The 17,489-nt window shown below is 59.2% G+C and overlaps 1 protein-coding gene across 5 annotated transcripts in view; it reads right to left on the bottom strand.

Moving 5' to 3' along the window:
- ARHGAP23 (Rho GTPase activating protein 23) overlaps positions 1-17,489 on the bottom strand; it is a 110,630-nt gene that overhangs the window by 36,857 nt on the left and 56,284 nt on the right. For all 5 annotated transcript variants that reach the window (XM_067541175.1, XM_067541173.1, XM_067541174.1 and 2 more), the window contains exons 2-5: positions 13,872-14,051; positions 5,935-5,959; positions 3,843-3,941; positions 1,774-1,852 (exon numbers count right to left, since the gene is read on the bottom strand). In XM_067541175.1, coding sequence (XP_067397276.1) covers positions 1,774-1,852; positions 3,843-3,941; positions 5,935-5,959; positions 13,872-14,051 — 383 coding nt within the window. The remainder of the gene's footprint in view (positions 1-1,773; positions 1,853-3,842; positions 3,942-5,934; positions 5,960-13,871; positions 14,052-17,489) is intronic.

The following is a 17,489-nucleotide window of genomic DNA, read 5'->3' as shown; positions in this document are numbered from 1 at the left end:
TGGGATCCGGAGGCACAGAACTCGGCTGCCCCAAGGCCCGGCACGGAGTCGGGCCGGCAAACGTAACAGAGGCTCCGGGTGGAGTCTCCATCACCACTTCCCTGCATGGTCGGCCCCCCGCAGCAGCTCTCCGAGAACCCAACGGGGAATGGAGCTGGCTTCTGACGGCCCCTGCTGCTGCCCGTGCCGTGTATCAGGGATTCGGCCGATAGCTGGCTTCTGACGGTTTTCCCAATACCCTGCCCTGGTGCATCTGAGGACGTCTCCCCGCCAGGGCCCAGCACCTGCAGCAGCCTGCAGCTTACCAGAGCTCCCCTGCTGCTGCCCGTGCTGTCTGAGCAGTGCCCTCCCCTGTGACTCCCTGCCTACCCTCCCGGGACACTCGCCCACCCTCTCCCCTTCAACCCCTCCCAAGGCGTTTCTGCCAAGCCCACCATTGCGAAGCTGTGTCAACAGAAGTGCCAGGAGCCTTGGCCCCTGATCCCCGGCTCTAACGTACTGCCGCTGCACAGCCGCCCAGAAAGCAGACTAAAACACAGCAGTGCTAGCTGCCGGGCCGCTGCTCGAACCATTAGATCACGCTCCGCCGCAGAACCAGAACCGGCCCCTGCTCGAGCCACAGATCCACAAATCCCTCCTGCGTCTACCACGGGGACAGGCTGCTTAGTTCTCTCTCAACTAGCGAAAAGCACAAGCCATGGCACGAAACTGCAACAAAACCCCAGGAAATCCCATTTCGGTTTCAGAGCCTGTCCACAGCATTACCCCCTCCCCAGTCCCCTGCCCTGCCCTGCTGAGTGCCACTGGGTATTTGTCCAAATACATTTAGTGCCCAGGGCCGTGTTTTATATTTAGTTTGTATCCAGATCACTTTCATTTGACTCGTTCCCCAGGTGCTATATTTAGGAGCCATCCAGGTCAGCTTTGGCTGTCTGTATCTCCTCTCTGATCAGAGAAGGCAAGACACATTAAATCATGGCTCCAAAGAGACACACACACACACTGGCTTCTTTCTTCCCTTTCCGGTGTGTGTGAGAATGAGAGAGAGAAACCAAGGGGGTGGGGGGGCGCGATTCTCCCACACTGACCCACTCAGCAATGAACAGAGCGAAAGGTTACATCTCTCCCGCTCCTCGCAGCTCCACCGATCCCCCTGCTAGACGGTTTCCCCAGATCCGGCTGCCTTGTTTTCACGTCGGGTTCCACGGACCCGGCCATTTCAGTCACGTTTTAGGGCAAAGGCGTCAGGCAATTAAAGCTGCCCTACTGCCGTCCTGGCTGGAGGGTGAGCAATGGCCGCAGACCCGGTGCCACCAGCAAGCCATACTGGGCACCTAAATCAGCAGCCTAATTTTCAGAGGTGCTCAGCGCCCGGGGCAGTTGCTGGAGGCTCAGCACCTCTGGAAAATCAGACCATCTCTTGAGGAGTCTAATGATGGAGTCAGAGCTGACATTCTCCCGAGTTTCTAGCGATGGCTCCCTGCATCCATGGGGCAGGATCTCAGCTCTCAGCGCAGATTAGGCCCCTTTGGGTGGCCCCCCAAAATCACTAGTTACGCTGGAAAATCTTGGCCTAGGGTGCAGGTCCTCAAAGGGATTTAGGCACCTGATTAGCGCTGGGAGTTAGGCGCCTGAACACTTTTGAGGATTTGGGCCTAGATGCGTAATTTGAGTGTGAACGTTTTGGCCTCACTTCCCTACAGCTGGCAGCCTGGCCATGGGGCGTGCCCTGCCCCCCCCCACTCCGTGTCTGGGGGGCCGTCGTGCGCTCACCTGTTCTGGATCAGTGCTATGACCTGGGAGTAGGTTTTCCCGATGATGCTCTCCCCATTCACCTTGACGAGCCGGTCTCCTGCAGAGGGAAAATAACGCACGTGAACGGGAGAGCAGCTAGCCAACCAGGAGCGACCTGCGCCAGCGGGAACCACAGCGTATGCTGAGCTGGTTTGTTCCACGGCTGCCGCGACGCCCAGCGGCAGGCGGCCCAGCAGCTTCTCCCAGCGCCACCGCGGCCCTCTCGGTCTCCCCACGCCGGGCTGGACCCTGGGCTGGGGTCAGCTGGCACTGCTCTGCTGAAGGCAAGGGAGTGACACAGACTTGTGCCAGCTGACGTCTGGCCCAGAGGACGGAACACTCAGCGCCTTCCTTCCGGTTTATTGCCTGGTCATTTTCGCTGGGCAAATGCCATCCTCCGCCCTGAGCGCCGGCCGAACCGTTACTGCTGTTGCTGCCAACACCCGGGGGAGTTAACTCCCCCCCCCCCCCCCAGCTCCACTGGGCCGCCAGCTGACGGTAGCAGCAGACAATTGCTTTCAGATGTCACATCAGAGCGTGATGGGCACGAGGGAGGAAGAGCGAAAGCACCGTCCTTCTCCCCCTAGCCACAGCCTCAAGCGAAGCACCCCCTCGGGACATTGTGAGAACAAATGTAACGCAAGGACAAGGAGGTTTTCCCCCAGGCTGTGAGCGCTCTGTCCGGGTTATTTGTGCGTCTAGGGGGGGCTCTCCTAGTGCTGCACCAGAAACCATTCAGCAGCGTGATTTCAAAGCCCGTGCGACAAAGGCAGCGGGGGCAAGCAGTAAAACAGCTCACTCGCTAGCCGGTCTAGATCCCAGCCCTGAGGTGCTGTGGGTGAGAGAGGAGCTGGACTTACCGCAGCTCCAGGGAAATGGGATGAGGGTGGGCAGAGAAGGAAAAGACAGAGGTCGAAAGGGTGTGAAAGAAAAGAGAGTGAACAAGAGACAGAGGGAGGAAAAGAGAGAGAGAAAATGGTCGTGTGGGGAGCGCACAGATGCCATCGGTGACAGCGACTCAGGACCACAGAACCACTCTTGGGCCCCCCACCTCAGACCCATTCCTCGACCCCCCTTTGCTTCCAGCAACCCTGGGCTCTTTGGAGGCGACGGGCACCCCCCTCCACCCAGCTCTCTGGTGACTCTCCTTCTATCCGGGCAGCCTTTGCCACAACGTCCCGGTGGAGGGGGGATTTTCACCTTAGCGCACACCGCCAGCTTCCCCGGTGGGTTTAAGTCTAATGAGCAGGCTCCTCCGCCCCCGGACACCAGATGGCAGCTGCAGGACAGCTCTGTGGCTGGCACACACCGAAGCAGGGCATCCCAGGAGCATGCACTGACCCCACCGGGAAGCGGTTGAGAATGTGGCCTCTGGGTCGTCAGAGGGGATGGGCTACAGAAGCCCCAGCCGTGCCTGTGCCCCCAGGACGCACCCCCAGCTCCCCACTGCCCATTAGCGCATGGCCACTTTCGAAGCAATTCTGGCTCCCACCCGCAGCTGAACGGAGCCAAGAGACGCGCTCGGGCGCCAGAGCCAGCCAGCAGGAAGGAGCCTGCTGCAGTGCCGAGGAATCAAAGCTTCTCTCCCTCCCCTGTGCATGAAACAGCTTCGCTGCTAATACACTAAGTGCCAGCCTCCCTCCGCTCCCCCTCCATCGGCGCCCGCCCTGGTCTTCAGTGGGTTTCTGCAGACAAGCTCCAAGGGGAGGATTTGTCCCTTGGGGAGGGATGGACCCGGCCGAGGGGACAGGGCAGGGCACTGAATTCATGCTTTGATTCGGCCTAAAGATTTTTTTCTGCCTGCTTGTTTGTAACCCTAGAGATCCCAGAAATATCAAGGTCTTGTCCCTTCCTGGAGGCTCTTTGGAGGTCTATACCCCACGGGAGCCCCTCAGTCCACTGGGTTTCAATTTCCCCCAGGACCACTTTGCCATTGGCTTTTCCCAGCCAAGTGCCCCAGGATCCCCTGCCCCCCAATGGGGCATGTGGGACCCAGCGTGGGGCAGCGGGCGGCAGGGCGCCCATATTACGAAGCAGATGCTCCTCACCTGTGCGGAGGCCAGCCTGGTGCGCGGGCCCGTCTTCCCTCACGTTCTTCACGAAGATGGTGTCCATGGGCTCCAGGCGGCTCCGCTGGGGCCCTGCTCCTGGAAAGGGAAGGGAACGGGCGTCAGAGGCTCTAGCCTGGCGGGCTGTATCCTCGCACACACACACACACAGAATTGTGCATGAGCGCGCGCACACACACACAGGATACATGCATTCTGAATACACACACACAGGATACACACACACATGCACACTAGATACACACTCCCTGGAGACACACACGCACAGAGAATTGTGCACGAGCACACACACACACGCTCACACACTCCTGCACTCCGGATAAACACACACACACAGAACTATGTGCATGAGCGCGCACACACACACTGGATACATGCACTCTAAATACACACACACACTCATGCACACTAGATACACACTCCCTGGAGACACACACCCAGAGAATCATGTGCATGAGACACACTCGTGTGCACCGGATACAAACACCCATAGCATTATATGCACAAGCGCACACACAGACAGAGGATACACACGCACACACACCAGCCGTGGACACAGATGACACTCGCGGGTACACACAGATGTTACACACGTGCACTGCTAGAGCCCCGCAAAATACACACCTGGGACACACCCACAGAATATCCCCATGCCGCAATTAAACCAGCAACCAGCACTGGCCGATGCAGGCCAGACGAACGTTATTTGAGTGGGGGGGAACATGCATCCCCCCCCGGACCTCTGGTGGGAGAAGGGCGCTCCTAGGTGGGCGGGAGGGAAGGAAGGTCCCAGCCCCTTTCCAATCACTGGTTCTCATCCTCTCTCCACCTGGGAGCCGACAAGCAGCTGTGATTTCTAGTCCCGACCCACCCACACCCCACAATCCTTTAGCTGCAAGGGCCTGGGGTCATGGCAAGATGCTGGGGGTGGCCTGGGGTCCTGGGCGGGGAAATGCTAAATTAATCCATTTCCTAAGACAGGCTTCAAATGTGCCCGAAGAGTGGCCTGTCCATCGCCTGGGGGCCTCACAGACGCCAGCCCTGCTGACTCTGCAGCCTGCCCCTTCCCCGCGGGGCTGGAGCCGAGTGACGGGCCAGAACTGGAAGCTCTCCGTCAATGCGGCGATCCGCGCTGACTGCATCACGGCCGTGTAACAAATCCAGCCTGGAGGTGCAGGCTGGCTGCTGCGCTTCAGACCCAGCCCCTGCACAAAGCCAAGCCAAGAGCGGCTTCGTTTCCAAACACACAGCCGTGGAAGTCACGGCTTCCCCCCGCGCCCGAGCCATCCTGCCCTCCCGGGAGCGCCTCACTCCCTCCCGCTCGGCCCCGAACCTCAGCACAGACCCTCTTGTAAGCCTCCAGGGCCCTGATCCGAGCTTGGTCGGGGATCCGTCTCCGAGGCAAAACCACTGAAGCTGCACGGCCAGCAACATCTGCTCGGGAGAGGCCTGGCAGCATGCGTGCTGCGGGACGGCTGGGGGCACTGCCAGAGAGCAGCACGGGGCGTCCCTGCAGGCCAGGACGGAGATGGCTCATCCCCAGGGCGAGGTGTTTGGAGGGGGAGAGCCCAGGCCAGGAATAGAAGGGAGGTGCAGTGGGAGAGAGGCCGGGGGTCCCAGGAGCAGAGCAGCAGAAGGGGCTGCAGGTCAGGATTGAGGACAGAGCCTCGGCTAGGAACAGCAGACAGGGCCGTGTGTTCGCACTGAGAGGTACTTGCAGAGTGTGCATGGGGGAGCCCGGGAGTGGAATGGTGGGGGGGGAACCACAGGTCAGGATTGGGGTGCAACAGCGGAGCTGGGGGAGGGGGCAGGACTAGGGCGGTATGGGGGCTGCAGGTCAGGACTGGGGCGCATTAGCAGAGCTGAGGGAGGGGGCCTTTCTGCACCAACGGGCAAGCAAACAACCCCCCTCTCCAAGCACTTGTGAAGCGGGACTGCAGGCCGAGCAGCTCCCTTTCGCACACGCACACCGGCACACCGACGGTCATGCATGCCCAGGCACACGCACACATACATGTGCAAAGGGTGCACAGACCATACGAGCCGCTGGGAGCCAGAGCCAGGCGCTTACCTCCTCGGTTTCCATTCTCTTCCTCCTGCACAGGGAAGAGAAGAGAGAGACCGACGTCACAGCTGGGCCACAGACACCGCGCTGCGAGCAGTCCCACGGAGGCGGGGAGAGACAGATTCCCATTACAGTTCATTACAGCGAAAGGGGGAACCCGGCACCGGGCGCGGCTCAGCAAACGGGGAGCAGGGATAACCCGTGGGGCACTGAAACGCCAGCCCAGCGACCAGGGAGAAACTGCCCTCCAGCAGCAGCTGTAGCCGCGTTATCCTCCCTCCGCCGCCTCGACTGCACAGAGGGTAAAATTAACTTGTGACACCGGATCTCCCGGGGGCTGCACCCCCAGCTTGGCAGGGGAGAGGGAAGTTCATTCTCACTCAGCCCTGAAAGCTTCCTGCCCTAGGACAGGGAGAGACTGCCCCAGGGGAGCACGCGCCAAGGCAGGCTTTGCCCTCTCTGCCCCCTTCGCACAGGAAGGCCTGATGTGGTCAGGCAGGGGCTCAGGCAAAAGGGCACAAGCCAGGCAAGCTGCTCCGCCCGATCAGACGGGAACACGGCACCGGCCGGCTCTGGCTCCTCCGGGACAGGGCGGCAGAATAACGGCCTCGCTCCCGCCCTGCTCCCCGGAAGACGCGATCAGCCTCACGAGGTCTCGGTGCGCTGAGCTCTGCTCACCACGGGCCCTGGCAGGAGAATGAAAGCGCAATCTCCTCTCCTCTCCCCCACAGGGGTCAGCACAGCTCCAGGAGTTGGGGAGGGGGCCCCATGACCGGGGCATCCCTTGAGTAGCGTCTGGTGGAAGATAACCACCACAACCACTGCTCCCTGCCCTGAGGGTAAATCCTGCCCTCCCACCCCACAACAGGCCCATGCCAGGAGGGGCGACCGTGGGGCGATGGCTGTGGGATGCCGCGGGCAGCTGGCATGGCCGGAGGGAAACGGGCACCGATTCAAACCCACCAGGTTTGGCTGGGGCTGGAGCAGAGGCTACGAGGCCAAGGAGGGAACCCGTGTGGGCCAGGAAGGCTCAGTTGGTTGGGAGGAAACAGACGTTCCCCCGGGGTCTGCTCCTGAGGGAGCCCCCGCCCCGGCCCTTCAAGGGAACCCCATTCCCTGGCCCCGAGTCTGCCAAAGGGCTCGCGGCAGAGCAGCCTGAGACCCTGGTTACAAGGGCCAAATCCTTCGTGCGCATCTGGGAGGAAGCGGATGGCGTTGGTGCCGCCTGGCTCAGTGGCTCCCCGGCCATGCCGGCGGAGGGGCTGACAGTCACCCCCGCATGGAAGCGCTGTGCCAGGGACGCTCTCGGGACACGGGGATGGTCCGAGCACGGCTATATTTAGTGCTGCGATGATCATCCCGGGCGGATGGGGGCAGGCCACGTGCCGGTTCTGGCCGGAGGGGCCGTCTTTGCGTCTCTGCGTTATTTATGGCACGATGGGAGCTGACAAGGGCTGCAGTGGGGAGGACGGAGGCGGAGAGGGGGAGGGGTCTGGATTTGGAGAGAGTTCTCGCCCCCCGGGGTGACAGACGTGGGGATAGGCTAGCATGAGCTGGGGGGGGGAGAGGGAGAATCCCTCCGAACTCGGAGCTGACGTCTCCTATCCTGACCTGACCCCAGCTGGTCCCAGGCAGGGGCTGACGCTGGGAGGATGCGCCAGGACGTCCTAGACTGCAGCTCTGCTAATCTCCCCGGCGTGCTGCTTCCTGCGTCTCCTGCCACACAGGAGCTGGGCACCAGGTCACGTGCCAGGATCAGTGAACCGGCTGCTCTAGGGGGATCGGTTCAGTGGGACCCAAGGGGCATCTGGACATGTCGAGGGGTGGGTGTGGGGGGTGCCCCTGTGGGCAGGAGCTGGGAGGGGAAAGCAAGAAGCACAGGGCTGGGGCTGCAGAGGCAGGGATCTCACCCGTCCCCCGAGATCAGGGGCAGCTGCCAGACGCCCACGGCTCCGGGGCTGGTGCTAGGGGGAGCCAGCAGCGAAGGACGTGGACAGACAGAAATCCATGGCTCTCAGGGATGCGGGGGGGAAGCCAGTCTTCCTGTGGGCCCCCTCCCCCAGGGCTGCGTGGCACTCCGGCCTGCCCTGCCTCCTCTGGCAGGCAAGGCAAGCCGGGGGCCTGTGGGTTCGGCTCCCCGGCGGCAGCGCCCAGGATGCCCTGCGTGGAATGCAGAGCTCCCGTCTCACTCCCGCTGAGTCAGCTCCACCGAAACCTGGCTCCCAGATCTGGCCCGGGACCCGGCTCCTCCGCCCTGCTTCCTGCTGCCCTAGAACCGGCGCGGCTGCTCTCCAAACCTTCCCTTTGGTCCGGGCGCTCACTGCGAGGGTTGATCACCGCTGGGGGGGGACGCTCTGCCTGACCAACTCGCAGCCTCCTCTGCCAAGCACCGGCCCCCAATTCCTGGCCTTGATCCCAGGGTGCAAAGCTCCCGCCTGCTCTTTGCAAGGCTGGTGCAGGCTCCCCTGCCCTGGGATCCCGGGTGCGCCCCAATCCTGGGAGCTTATCGCTCTGCACCTGCCCTGCCCGGGATCACACCTCCCTGCCGGGCGCTTGCAGGAAGCTGCCAGCAAGGCAAGGGAGCCCTGTCACACTTCAAGAAAGGCAGAGGTAGGATGGAGGCATCTGGGCGGGTGGGAGTGGGTTAGAACAGCCTGTGAGGGGATCTGCTCACCCAGAGAGAGGAGACGTGGGGTTTGTGTTATTTATGGGTGAGTAAAACATCCAGCCCTTCGCCCCTATTAGCATCCAGGTGAATGGCAGGCCAGGAGTTTGGGGGCCCGGCCTGGGACACTTCCATGCCCGTTTCGCTGGAGCTGACTCAGCAGGAAGGGGACGCTCCGTGGTGCCCGTGTGCAGAAAAGGCAGTAACAGCGAGAAGCAGGGAGGACGATCCAGTGGCTCAGACACTGGACTGGGACACAGGAGAGCCGAGCTCCATTGCTGGACACGTCACTGACTCGCTTCCCCAGCTGGACACTGCGGCTGGCACAGGGCACGTCGAGGCGAGATCCCCCAGTGACTCAGCTGCTCAGAGAGCCAGAGAAGCACCTGTGTAGATGGGGGAGACTGAAGGGGGCAGGGGAACCTCGGGGGGCACAACAGAGTCCGGCAAGAGGCTGCATGGCCTGGAAGGCTCTTTGAGAGAGGTCCCCCTTTGTCTGGAGGAAGCTGATGTCGCAGAAGAGAAGGGGAGAGACTGAGCGATTCCAGCCCCCGGCCGGCCTTTTCTTCCGTGCTGACGCAGGCAAAGGCTCGGCTCGTGGAACCCGCACTGCACGGTCCCGCCCGGGCAGCAGCTCCAGGCCAGACGCTGAATCCGAACGAAAGAGCCGCCAGCCAACAGCACCGCGGTTCAGGGCGCCTCAGTGCCCAGGATCCCAGCCACAGGCAGGGCCCGCCCAGCAGGGTTGTGAGAGGGGCAGGAGGGGAAAGCGGCAGGGCCACGGTCCCAAGTCAAAAGGAGTCACCGGTCGATCTTGCCACACTTCTGTTGCCAGCTCCGCCCAGGCTGCCATGGGACAGGTGGTTAGGAGCCAGGCCCACGTAACACAGCAGGAGACAAGCAGGCCCGTGTCAGGGCAAGGGATTTGTGAATAGCTCCCTGGGATGCGGCAAAGGGAAGGCAGCCAGGTCTCGGTGTCCGAGTTCTGGATGCTGCAGGCCACAGCAGAGGCGCTGCAGGTTCTCAGATCCCGTGCTGGGATAGAGCCAAGATGACGGAGTTAAATCTCAGAGCTTGTGGCTTCCCGGGCGCTGGGCAGCTGGATTGCAGTTCCCTGATGCTGCGCACAGCAGAGGTTATAGAGCCGGGTCAGGATTTGGCGCTGGGGCACAGCTGAGCTAACGCCGTCATGTGTCGCTGCCAGATGTCCCCACATGCTGCGATGGGACATGGCTCAATGTCGGATGGTTCCAGATGCTGCGGTCACAGAAAGCTCCATTTTCCCGGGCTCCCCACTTCCACCGGGAACCAGGAATGCCCTGCTGGTCTGGGGAAGGGGCTAACAGTTGGGTGCTATTGGCAGATGTTTAAAAGTCTGCAAATACGAACAGCTGGTGGAAAGATCAAAGGCCACCTGGAGTCAAGACGCTGTTTGATTCCTAAAATCGAGCAGGATGGCCAGGGAGAGGAAAAGGCTTAGCAAAGCAACGGTTCCTGAGCAGCAGTGACAGAGCCCTTTGTGTCCTTCTCCCCACCCCCAGACGAGCCCCATCTTTAAATGCTCCCCCCCCCCAAAGGTCTCTCATCATCAGCTCTGATCTCCAGCCAGTGAATCTCCACGTTGGCAGCTGCCCGACACCCGCTCACCCTGAAAGATCCCAGAGTATTTTACCAGCCACCCTTATAAGGCAATCCCCAGTTCTAAGGGACTGCCCCAAATACAGGGAGGTAAGGTCCGGCTCCACCTCTGTCCAATCAGGTCAGCCCTTGAGAGGCTTCCTCGGGCAGATTTCACAGCAGATACATGCCCTACAGCCCTGGTGAAAAGCGGCCACCTCTGGGGTGGAGGGTGGCAGTCGAACTGATGACTGAGTGGAGAGAGGGGAAGGGCAATCTGAGCCGTGGACCAGGGCCAAGTCCTGTGTCAAAAACAAAATGCCACGGGAACTTCAAGGCCTGGCTTTCTAAAAGGAACGGCAAAGAGCGACGTGTGAATAGCACAGCGTGCCCACGTGCAGCTGGGCATGTGCCCACAACCACGCGGACACCTGGCTTGCACGGCAAAGCTGCAAATACCTGCATGTGTTTCGCGTGTTATTAACTATAGCGGAGGCTGGAGGCTCTAGCTGAGATCAGGACAGGGGCAAAGGGAGGACAGACATACAGCAAGAGACAGCTCCTTTCAACGAGAGCTTATCATCTAAGCAGACAAGAGAGAAGGTGGGAAATAATAGTCCCTTTCTCCGCGTTACTGCCGGGAGAATGCAGGCTGAGATTAAATGGCTTACCCGTGGTCACACAGGGAGTCAGTGGCAGAAACAGGAATTGACCCCAGGTTTCCTGAGTCCCAGCCAAGGGTCTTGACTCACAAGCTCATCCTTCCTCTTTACACAAATGCCTTTCAGAAGAACAGGCCACCCAGGTCCACACAGAATTGAGCGCGCCCTGGGGTTTTACAGCTCTGATTGTTAAGAGGTCATGGAGGGAAGATAAAAACGGCTTGTGCTATTCATCTTCCAGAGGAACTAGATGGGAGATTATTCACTGATAATGACTGGTTAGCTAAGAAACCAGCAGCCATTTCTCTTGATCCTGCCACAGAAAAGCAAGCAGAGCTTCCAACCGGCAGGCAGTAAATTTTAAAAGCTGTAAATTTGCTACCAGTCAATCTGCCGGGGGCAGCATGTAGCAAACCTGTGGAATTCGTGGCCACCGGCGATCAGCAGAGCAAAGAGCTCAGCAGATTGTGAAGGGGGGGGGGGGGGGATTTATACGCACCCACAAACAAACAAAGGCAGCTGTACAAAGCTAAAGAGGCAGGTCAAAAATGTTTCAGCAAATCCTCCCGCTGCAGGGGACAGGCTGGTCCCTGTTTGGGAAGGGAGGGGAGACGCGCAGGGGGCACTGGGTCTGGAAGGAATTGTTTCGCTCACGAAAGCGTAGCACAACTGGGTCAGCTTCCTTTGAAACAGCAGGGACTGGCCACTAGAGTAGACGTAGGGGCATCCATGGCTTGTTGGCTTTGGCAGTTCCTGAGTTGCGGTGATTTTCTGCCCCTTAAATCCTCTTCTTCTCCCCTCCCCAGGCAGTTTCACCACGAGGCGATGCCGCCGCGTGCCACAGGCATGACTCGGTTGGGCCCAACCCATGCCTCAGTTTCACTAATATTCCCCTCTTGCTCTGGGGTTATTTTGCATGAATTGTGCAGAGTGAAGGGTCCAGATGGCCTGCCCCAGCTCGTGGCTTTAATCACAGCAGCACACGCACCTTGCTAGGGAGGTATCAGGATGGGCCACGTCCCTCAGAGCGTTTCAAGGGTGCACGTTGGCTGTATCTGTCCAGGCTGCCGTTGGGTGGTGAAGGGGCTAACTGCGTTCCCAGTTACCACTGGGCTGGAGCAGTTTGCAGCCTGAACACGAGGGTCTCCAGTAGCTTGGCTGGGTGGCTCCCCAGCTCCCCACCTTTCCACAGGGCTCAGTTACAAGCAGATTCAAAGCCCCACCCCAGCTTCCCCTTCCAGGGACAGCAGCACAGGATATTGGGATGCATCCCTGGGGACGAGCAGCTGGGAGAGGGTCCAGAACCCCTGAATTAGGAAGCTGATTGGGGGCGGCACCACAGCTGCACTTCCTACCCCATGCTCCCCAGCTGGGCTATTCAATACCCCCATGTTGTCTCCCTGCACCCTGCTTTGGAAACATAGCTCTCCGCCAGCAAATCCCCCAGCAACCCTCACACCATAGCGGGTCAAGCAGCCGAATGCTGGCGCTGGAGAAGGTATGCGCTGGCGTTCTCTACAACACGGACAGGCAAACGCTGTGCTCCAGGGAGGCGTCTACTGGCGGCAGTGGACGGGAAGGAATTCCCCCCGACGTGGCATTGCACAGTGCAGGATATTGTGAAAGCAACACGCATTGGCCTCTCTTGGAGGAAAAACACCAGACCCAACAGGCCAATGCTCCGGTCGAGTAGGAGGCAAATTCTCTGTGTCCAGGGTCTTCATGCAGCCCACTAATGCACCTGGCATGGGTTCCACGGTATCAGCTTGTGCATCTAAGGAATTTATCTGACTCCATCATATGGCAAAACCTGCAGAGCGGCTGGGCAGGCAGGGGAACGGCAGCCGTCGGCTGGCAGGGCTGGCGGCCGCTCAGAGCTACCAGTTTCTCATTAAGATGGTAGGGTCTAGAGATGGAGAGCCGGGCCCTATTCTCTGACCAGACACCATGGTTCTAGCCAGGTCTGGAGCGGACTGTCCGTTTGGTCATTTGCGTCCATTTGTCCTTCCTCTCCACAACCAAAACCCAAGCAGTGCAGGGAAATCTCGGCCAGCTTTCCTTCCCCAAGCCTGGAGAAGCCATCTTCACGGCCACCAGCTGGGTGCAGCCAGAGGAAGAGAAAGAGCATCTTGCCGGCGGGAGCTGGGAGGGCTATGGACACGGCCCGCTCAGCTCTGGGGGGAGGGGAGGATGCCTCGTTACTCTCGGGCGGCCCCCTGCAGCCAAGGTCCTGGCCAGGCACATCCAGTCCCCACCTTGGCCAGAGGGAGGTCGCCAGGATGCAAGGCCCCTAGAGGTACCTAAACGAGGCACGGTGCTGGGGCGCGTCCATGGAGGACAGGGAGGGTCGGGGGGGCGGAACCGTGGGAAAGAAGGTGTGAAGCGGGAACCTGGGGCAGAGATGGACGGAATTTCAGGGGCCCGAAAGTGTCTTAGAGGGGTCGGGGGGGGGGGGCAAAGAAACTGGGTGACCGCAGGGCTCCTCTCCCCAACGGAAATACCCAGAATTCAAAGCACATGGCAGTGGTGCAAGCCAAGGCAACTGACAGGCTGAGCGAGAGAGACAAGGTGCTCCATGGGCCTGACGGAAGGGCCGTTCCCATCAGATTCAGTGCCAGAGCCTCGTAGATTTCCAGCCGTCAGGTAGTCAGCCCCCCTCCCCCCCCCCGCCCCCCGCCCCAGCACAGGCCAGAGGGGTGCAGCCAGGGTGAACCTGAAGGGAGGATCCTACCGTAGAACAGCCGGGAAGGAGAAAGGGAAATTGGATTCTTTGGGTTCTTTCCCCTTTTAGGACCCTGGTAACGTTCACCCACGTGAGTCACTCTGAGGAATTCGATAGTGATCAACACCCAGGCCTGTCCTGGGATATAGGGGACCCAAAGCAGCTACCCTGCCCCCCTCCTCCCCAGCACCCCTCGAGATAAGGCTATCACTGTACTCAGGCTGAGGGAGGGGTGACCAGCTATTTCCAAATGGCTGTGACCGCCAGGCAGCGCTACCTTGACATTGGAATGGACCGCCGACTCCGGGGGGTAGACGATGAAATGGCGGAGGGTGAATCCGAACCCCCCCTGAGAGCTCTTCTGTAGCAGCACCGTCTTCGGCCCCACCCAGGGGAAGGGCTCCTCTGGGTGGGCGTTGTCGTTCGCAGAGGTCCCATCTCTCCGGCCCAGTGTCGGCTGTCAGGGAGCAAGAAGAAGGCGTTAAGGCAGATCTCCGCTTGGATCACGTGTTTTTCCCAACTAACCATCCCCTGGCGGTCCCAGTGAAAGGAAGGATGGTCTTGCGGCTAAGGCACTGGGCTGGCACTCGACCTGCTGGGTGACCTTGGGTAACTCATTTCCCCTCTCTCCATTTTGATTCCCCGTCTGTCAAATGGGACAATGATGCTTTTTAACCACCCTTTTGTCTCCACATACTTAATCTGCCCTCCCCGGTGTTTAGCTTGGACACTCCGGTTAAGAGCTCTGTGTCGCTGGAAAGCCTGCCTCTTCCACCAACAGAAGTGAACCCAATAAACGATATTGCCTCGCCCACCTTGTCTCTATAACAAATCAATAAATAATAATAAATCTTGGCTCATACCTTATATTTTTCATCAGTAGATCTCAAAGTGTTTCACAAGGGAGGTCAATAGTATTATCTCCATTTCACAGTTGGGGAAACTGAGGCACAGAGAAACTGGGCATAACAGCACTGCCCTGCCTCACTGGTGCGTTGTAAAGATAAATACATTGACAGTCGTGAAGTGCTTTGAGATCTAGTGATGAGAACCAGGTGCTGTTATTGTTCTTATTATAAAATACATATCGGCAGGGCCTGCCAGACAGACGCACGTGTAATAAGGGGATTCCACTCCCTCCTCGCTCATCTTTTCCATCCGCACGATGGTTTTATTGATCTTTCCCCCGACCCCACAAAATAAAGAGATGGGATAAAATTCTTCAAAGCCCCCTAAGTGATTTAAGAGTCTACCTCCCACTGACCTTCAATGGGAAAGCATGGATCTTGTCTACACAGGGAAACTGACCAGCATGGCTTGCGGAATAACATCCCATGTGGCCGTACTTATCCTGGAATAGCGATAGTGCTTCCAGTTCACACCCGACCTTATTCCAGAATCACTTTCCTGCATGGACAAGCTGTAGGCTCCTAAATCCCTTTGGAAAACAGGACTTAGACTGTTTAGTCCCATGTGTGCTTTGGAAAAGTTTATTCATGGGGCCCACCTCTGTGTTGCTCTGCACATTGGCCTAGCGGATGGAGCACTGGACTGAGACTCAGAAGATTTGGGCTTTATTCCTGGCTATGCCACTAGCCAGTCACTTCACCTCCCTGTGCCTCAGTTTCCCCATCTGTAAATGAAGGATAATGACCCTGCCCTCCTTCGTACAGTGCTATACAAGAGCTCGGTTTAAATTTGCACTGGTGCGAATGACGCAGAAGAGGCAGAATGGGGGGGACTCAGGCCTGCTAGACCCAGCTGACACGCTCAAGCCACCTCTCAGGAAGTGTCAGAACGTGGGAGCGAAATGGGACTGATGCCAAAGAGGAGGAAAAGAGGAAGATTTGCAATGACCCGAACAGAGATCAGCAATTGGGAGGGAGGGAATGGGGAAGTGCGGTTCAAGAGGAAGATTGGCCTCGTGGATAAGGCTGGGACTCAAGATAGCTAGGTTCAGCGCCGATGCCTGGATCAAACTCCCTTGATCACACCAGCCAAGTCGCTTCACCGCTCCATGCCTCAGTTTCCCCACCCGTAAATGGGGGGAGAGGCGATAATGCCATTTCCTTGCAGGGGAGAGGGGAGCCTGAATAAACAGGATGTTTTAAAGGACAGGGAGAGCCTCAGCCAAGAGGCAGAACAGAAGAGCACAGTGTTACCGTATAATACGACTTGGCAATTCCACAGCCGGAGGGACGGCTCAGGCTGCTTCAGCTCACAATAGCAGAGGCCTGCGCTCCAGCCCTGCTCTTGACTCTGAGTGAATCAGCAGGAAGAGGGAACCCCACCTCCTCCTCACGTGTCGCCTCATTGGCTTGAAACTGCTTAATCTGGGACATGTACAGGGACAGCCCGGACCAAAATCCTGTGCCCAGCAGGGTCGGAGCTATTTCCCGCCTCCGCCCAGCCTGCGGCTTTTCACCCAGGCTCTGCCTGTCCTGAGGATTCGCCCTCTTTTGGCCGGCCCGAACCCCTAACGCAGACAGGCAAAGCTCGGCTCCAGGCAGGAGGAAGTTGCTGGGTGCAAATTGTGCCTGTGCATCTGACTTCATTGTGCGCCGGGTGCAGCTGGCTACGCGCAGACACAGCTCCCCTGCCGGCTAGACCTCCCAGTCAGACAAGGCTGCCACGGCCCCCAACGCTGTCCCGGAGACAGACAGCAGCCCCGATCAGGTGGGGGATGCAGATTTTAATCACGCTGAGCCAGCCGTCTCCTGCCCCCCATGGGACTCCCAGCTCTGACAGATACCAGCAATCTATCTGGGGCAGAAAGGGCTTGCCACGCTCTTGTTTCACAGACATCCAGCACGCTACACCATGGCCCACCCCTCATCAGCCATTCACGGCACGGAGCCTTTCTTCAGCTCAGGCCCCTTTGTGAGATTAAGCCCCCCTGTGCCAGCCTCCTAGCACCCCCAGAGCCCATGCTATGCAGGCACAGCAAGCCGAGCCGGCCCCCCAGCGAGCCGAACCACATGACAATCAGCTGGATGCTGCCCTCTCCCTCTCCTTACAGCCTGGTGGGGGTCGGTCTTTGGCTGGAGTTGCACAAATGCCTGGTGTTCCCAAGGGGAGAGAGGACAGTGTGATTGTGCCAGGAACCAGAGGGGGGCACGGGGTGGGGCACCAGAGACGCTGGACGTTCGCCCGCACACCACAGCCTGAATGACACAGAGGCCTCACCCAACTACGCTGTAGGACGGTAATACTCAGGGTCGCTGCTCGAGAGGAAAAAACAGCCCCGGAGCGGCAGCAAACCCAGATTCCTCCCGGGCTGGCTCTTGTCACAACAGCAACAAAAATGCAGGAAGCAGGAGAAATGCGGGGTTATTGGAGGGCAGCCCTGCTCCAGTAAACAGCGAGGGCACCCTCTCCCTTCCAGCGGGGAGGGCTGGCGGGGAAGTTTCGACTGATGTGAAACAGACAGAAAGTGGAAAGGGAAAGAAAAAGAGAAAGGCAAGAAAGGGAAACGGGGGGAAAAGGGGGAAGGGAAAAAAAGAACTAGAGATTAAAGAGGAACCCGGAGGCAGGCAGCGGCAGGTTGCTGAAGTGCCTTCCTCATTAACATGGGTGTTGAAGGGGGCTCCTTGATCAAACCCACCTCTAGGGACCCTTCCAGCCTGCAATTCCCTCCCAGGCAGCCTTGACCAGTCAGAGAAAGCAGAATAGTTGAGCCGGCTGCAGCTGTGCGCTAACCCCCCACCCCACAAATATGCCAGCAGCCAGAAAAAAGCTCCCGTTGCCAGATAAGCCGAGGCAAATCCCCCCACGGTATCCCCTAGACGCCACTGAAACAAAGCATCATCCGACAGGGCCAGACGGGGGGCCCTGTGCCCCAAGGCCAGCCCAAAACACACGGCTGCTCTGCCAGCGATAACCCAGGTGGAAATGC

The sequence above is a fragment of the Emydura macquarii genome, unplaced genomic scaffold (genome assembly GCF_026122565.2).
Source record: "Emydura macquarii macquarii isolate MOO-44397 ecotype Brisbane River unplaced genomic scaffold, CSIRO-AGI_Emac_v2 contig_629, whole genome shotgun sequence".
NCBI lineage: Eukaryota > Metazoa > Chordata > Testudines > Chelidae > Emydura > Emydura macquarii.
The sequence above is the reverse complement of the archived record's forward strand: the minus strand, read 5'-3'. Positions and strand labels throughout refer to the sequence as shown.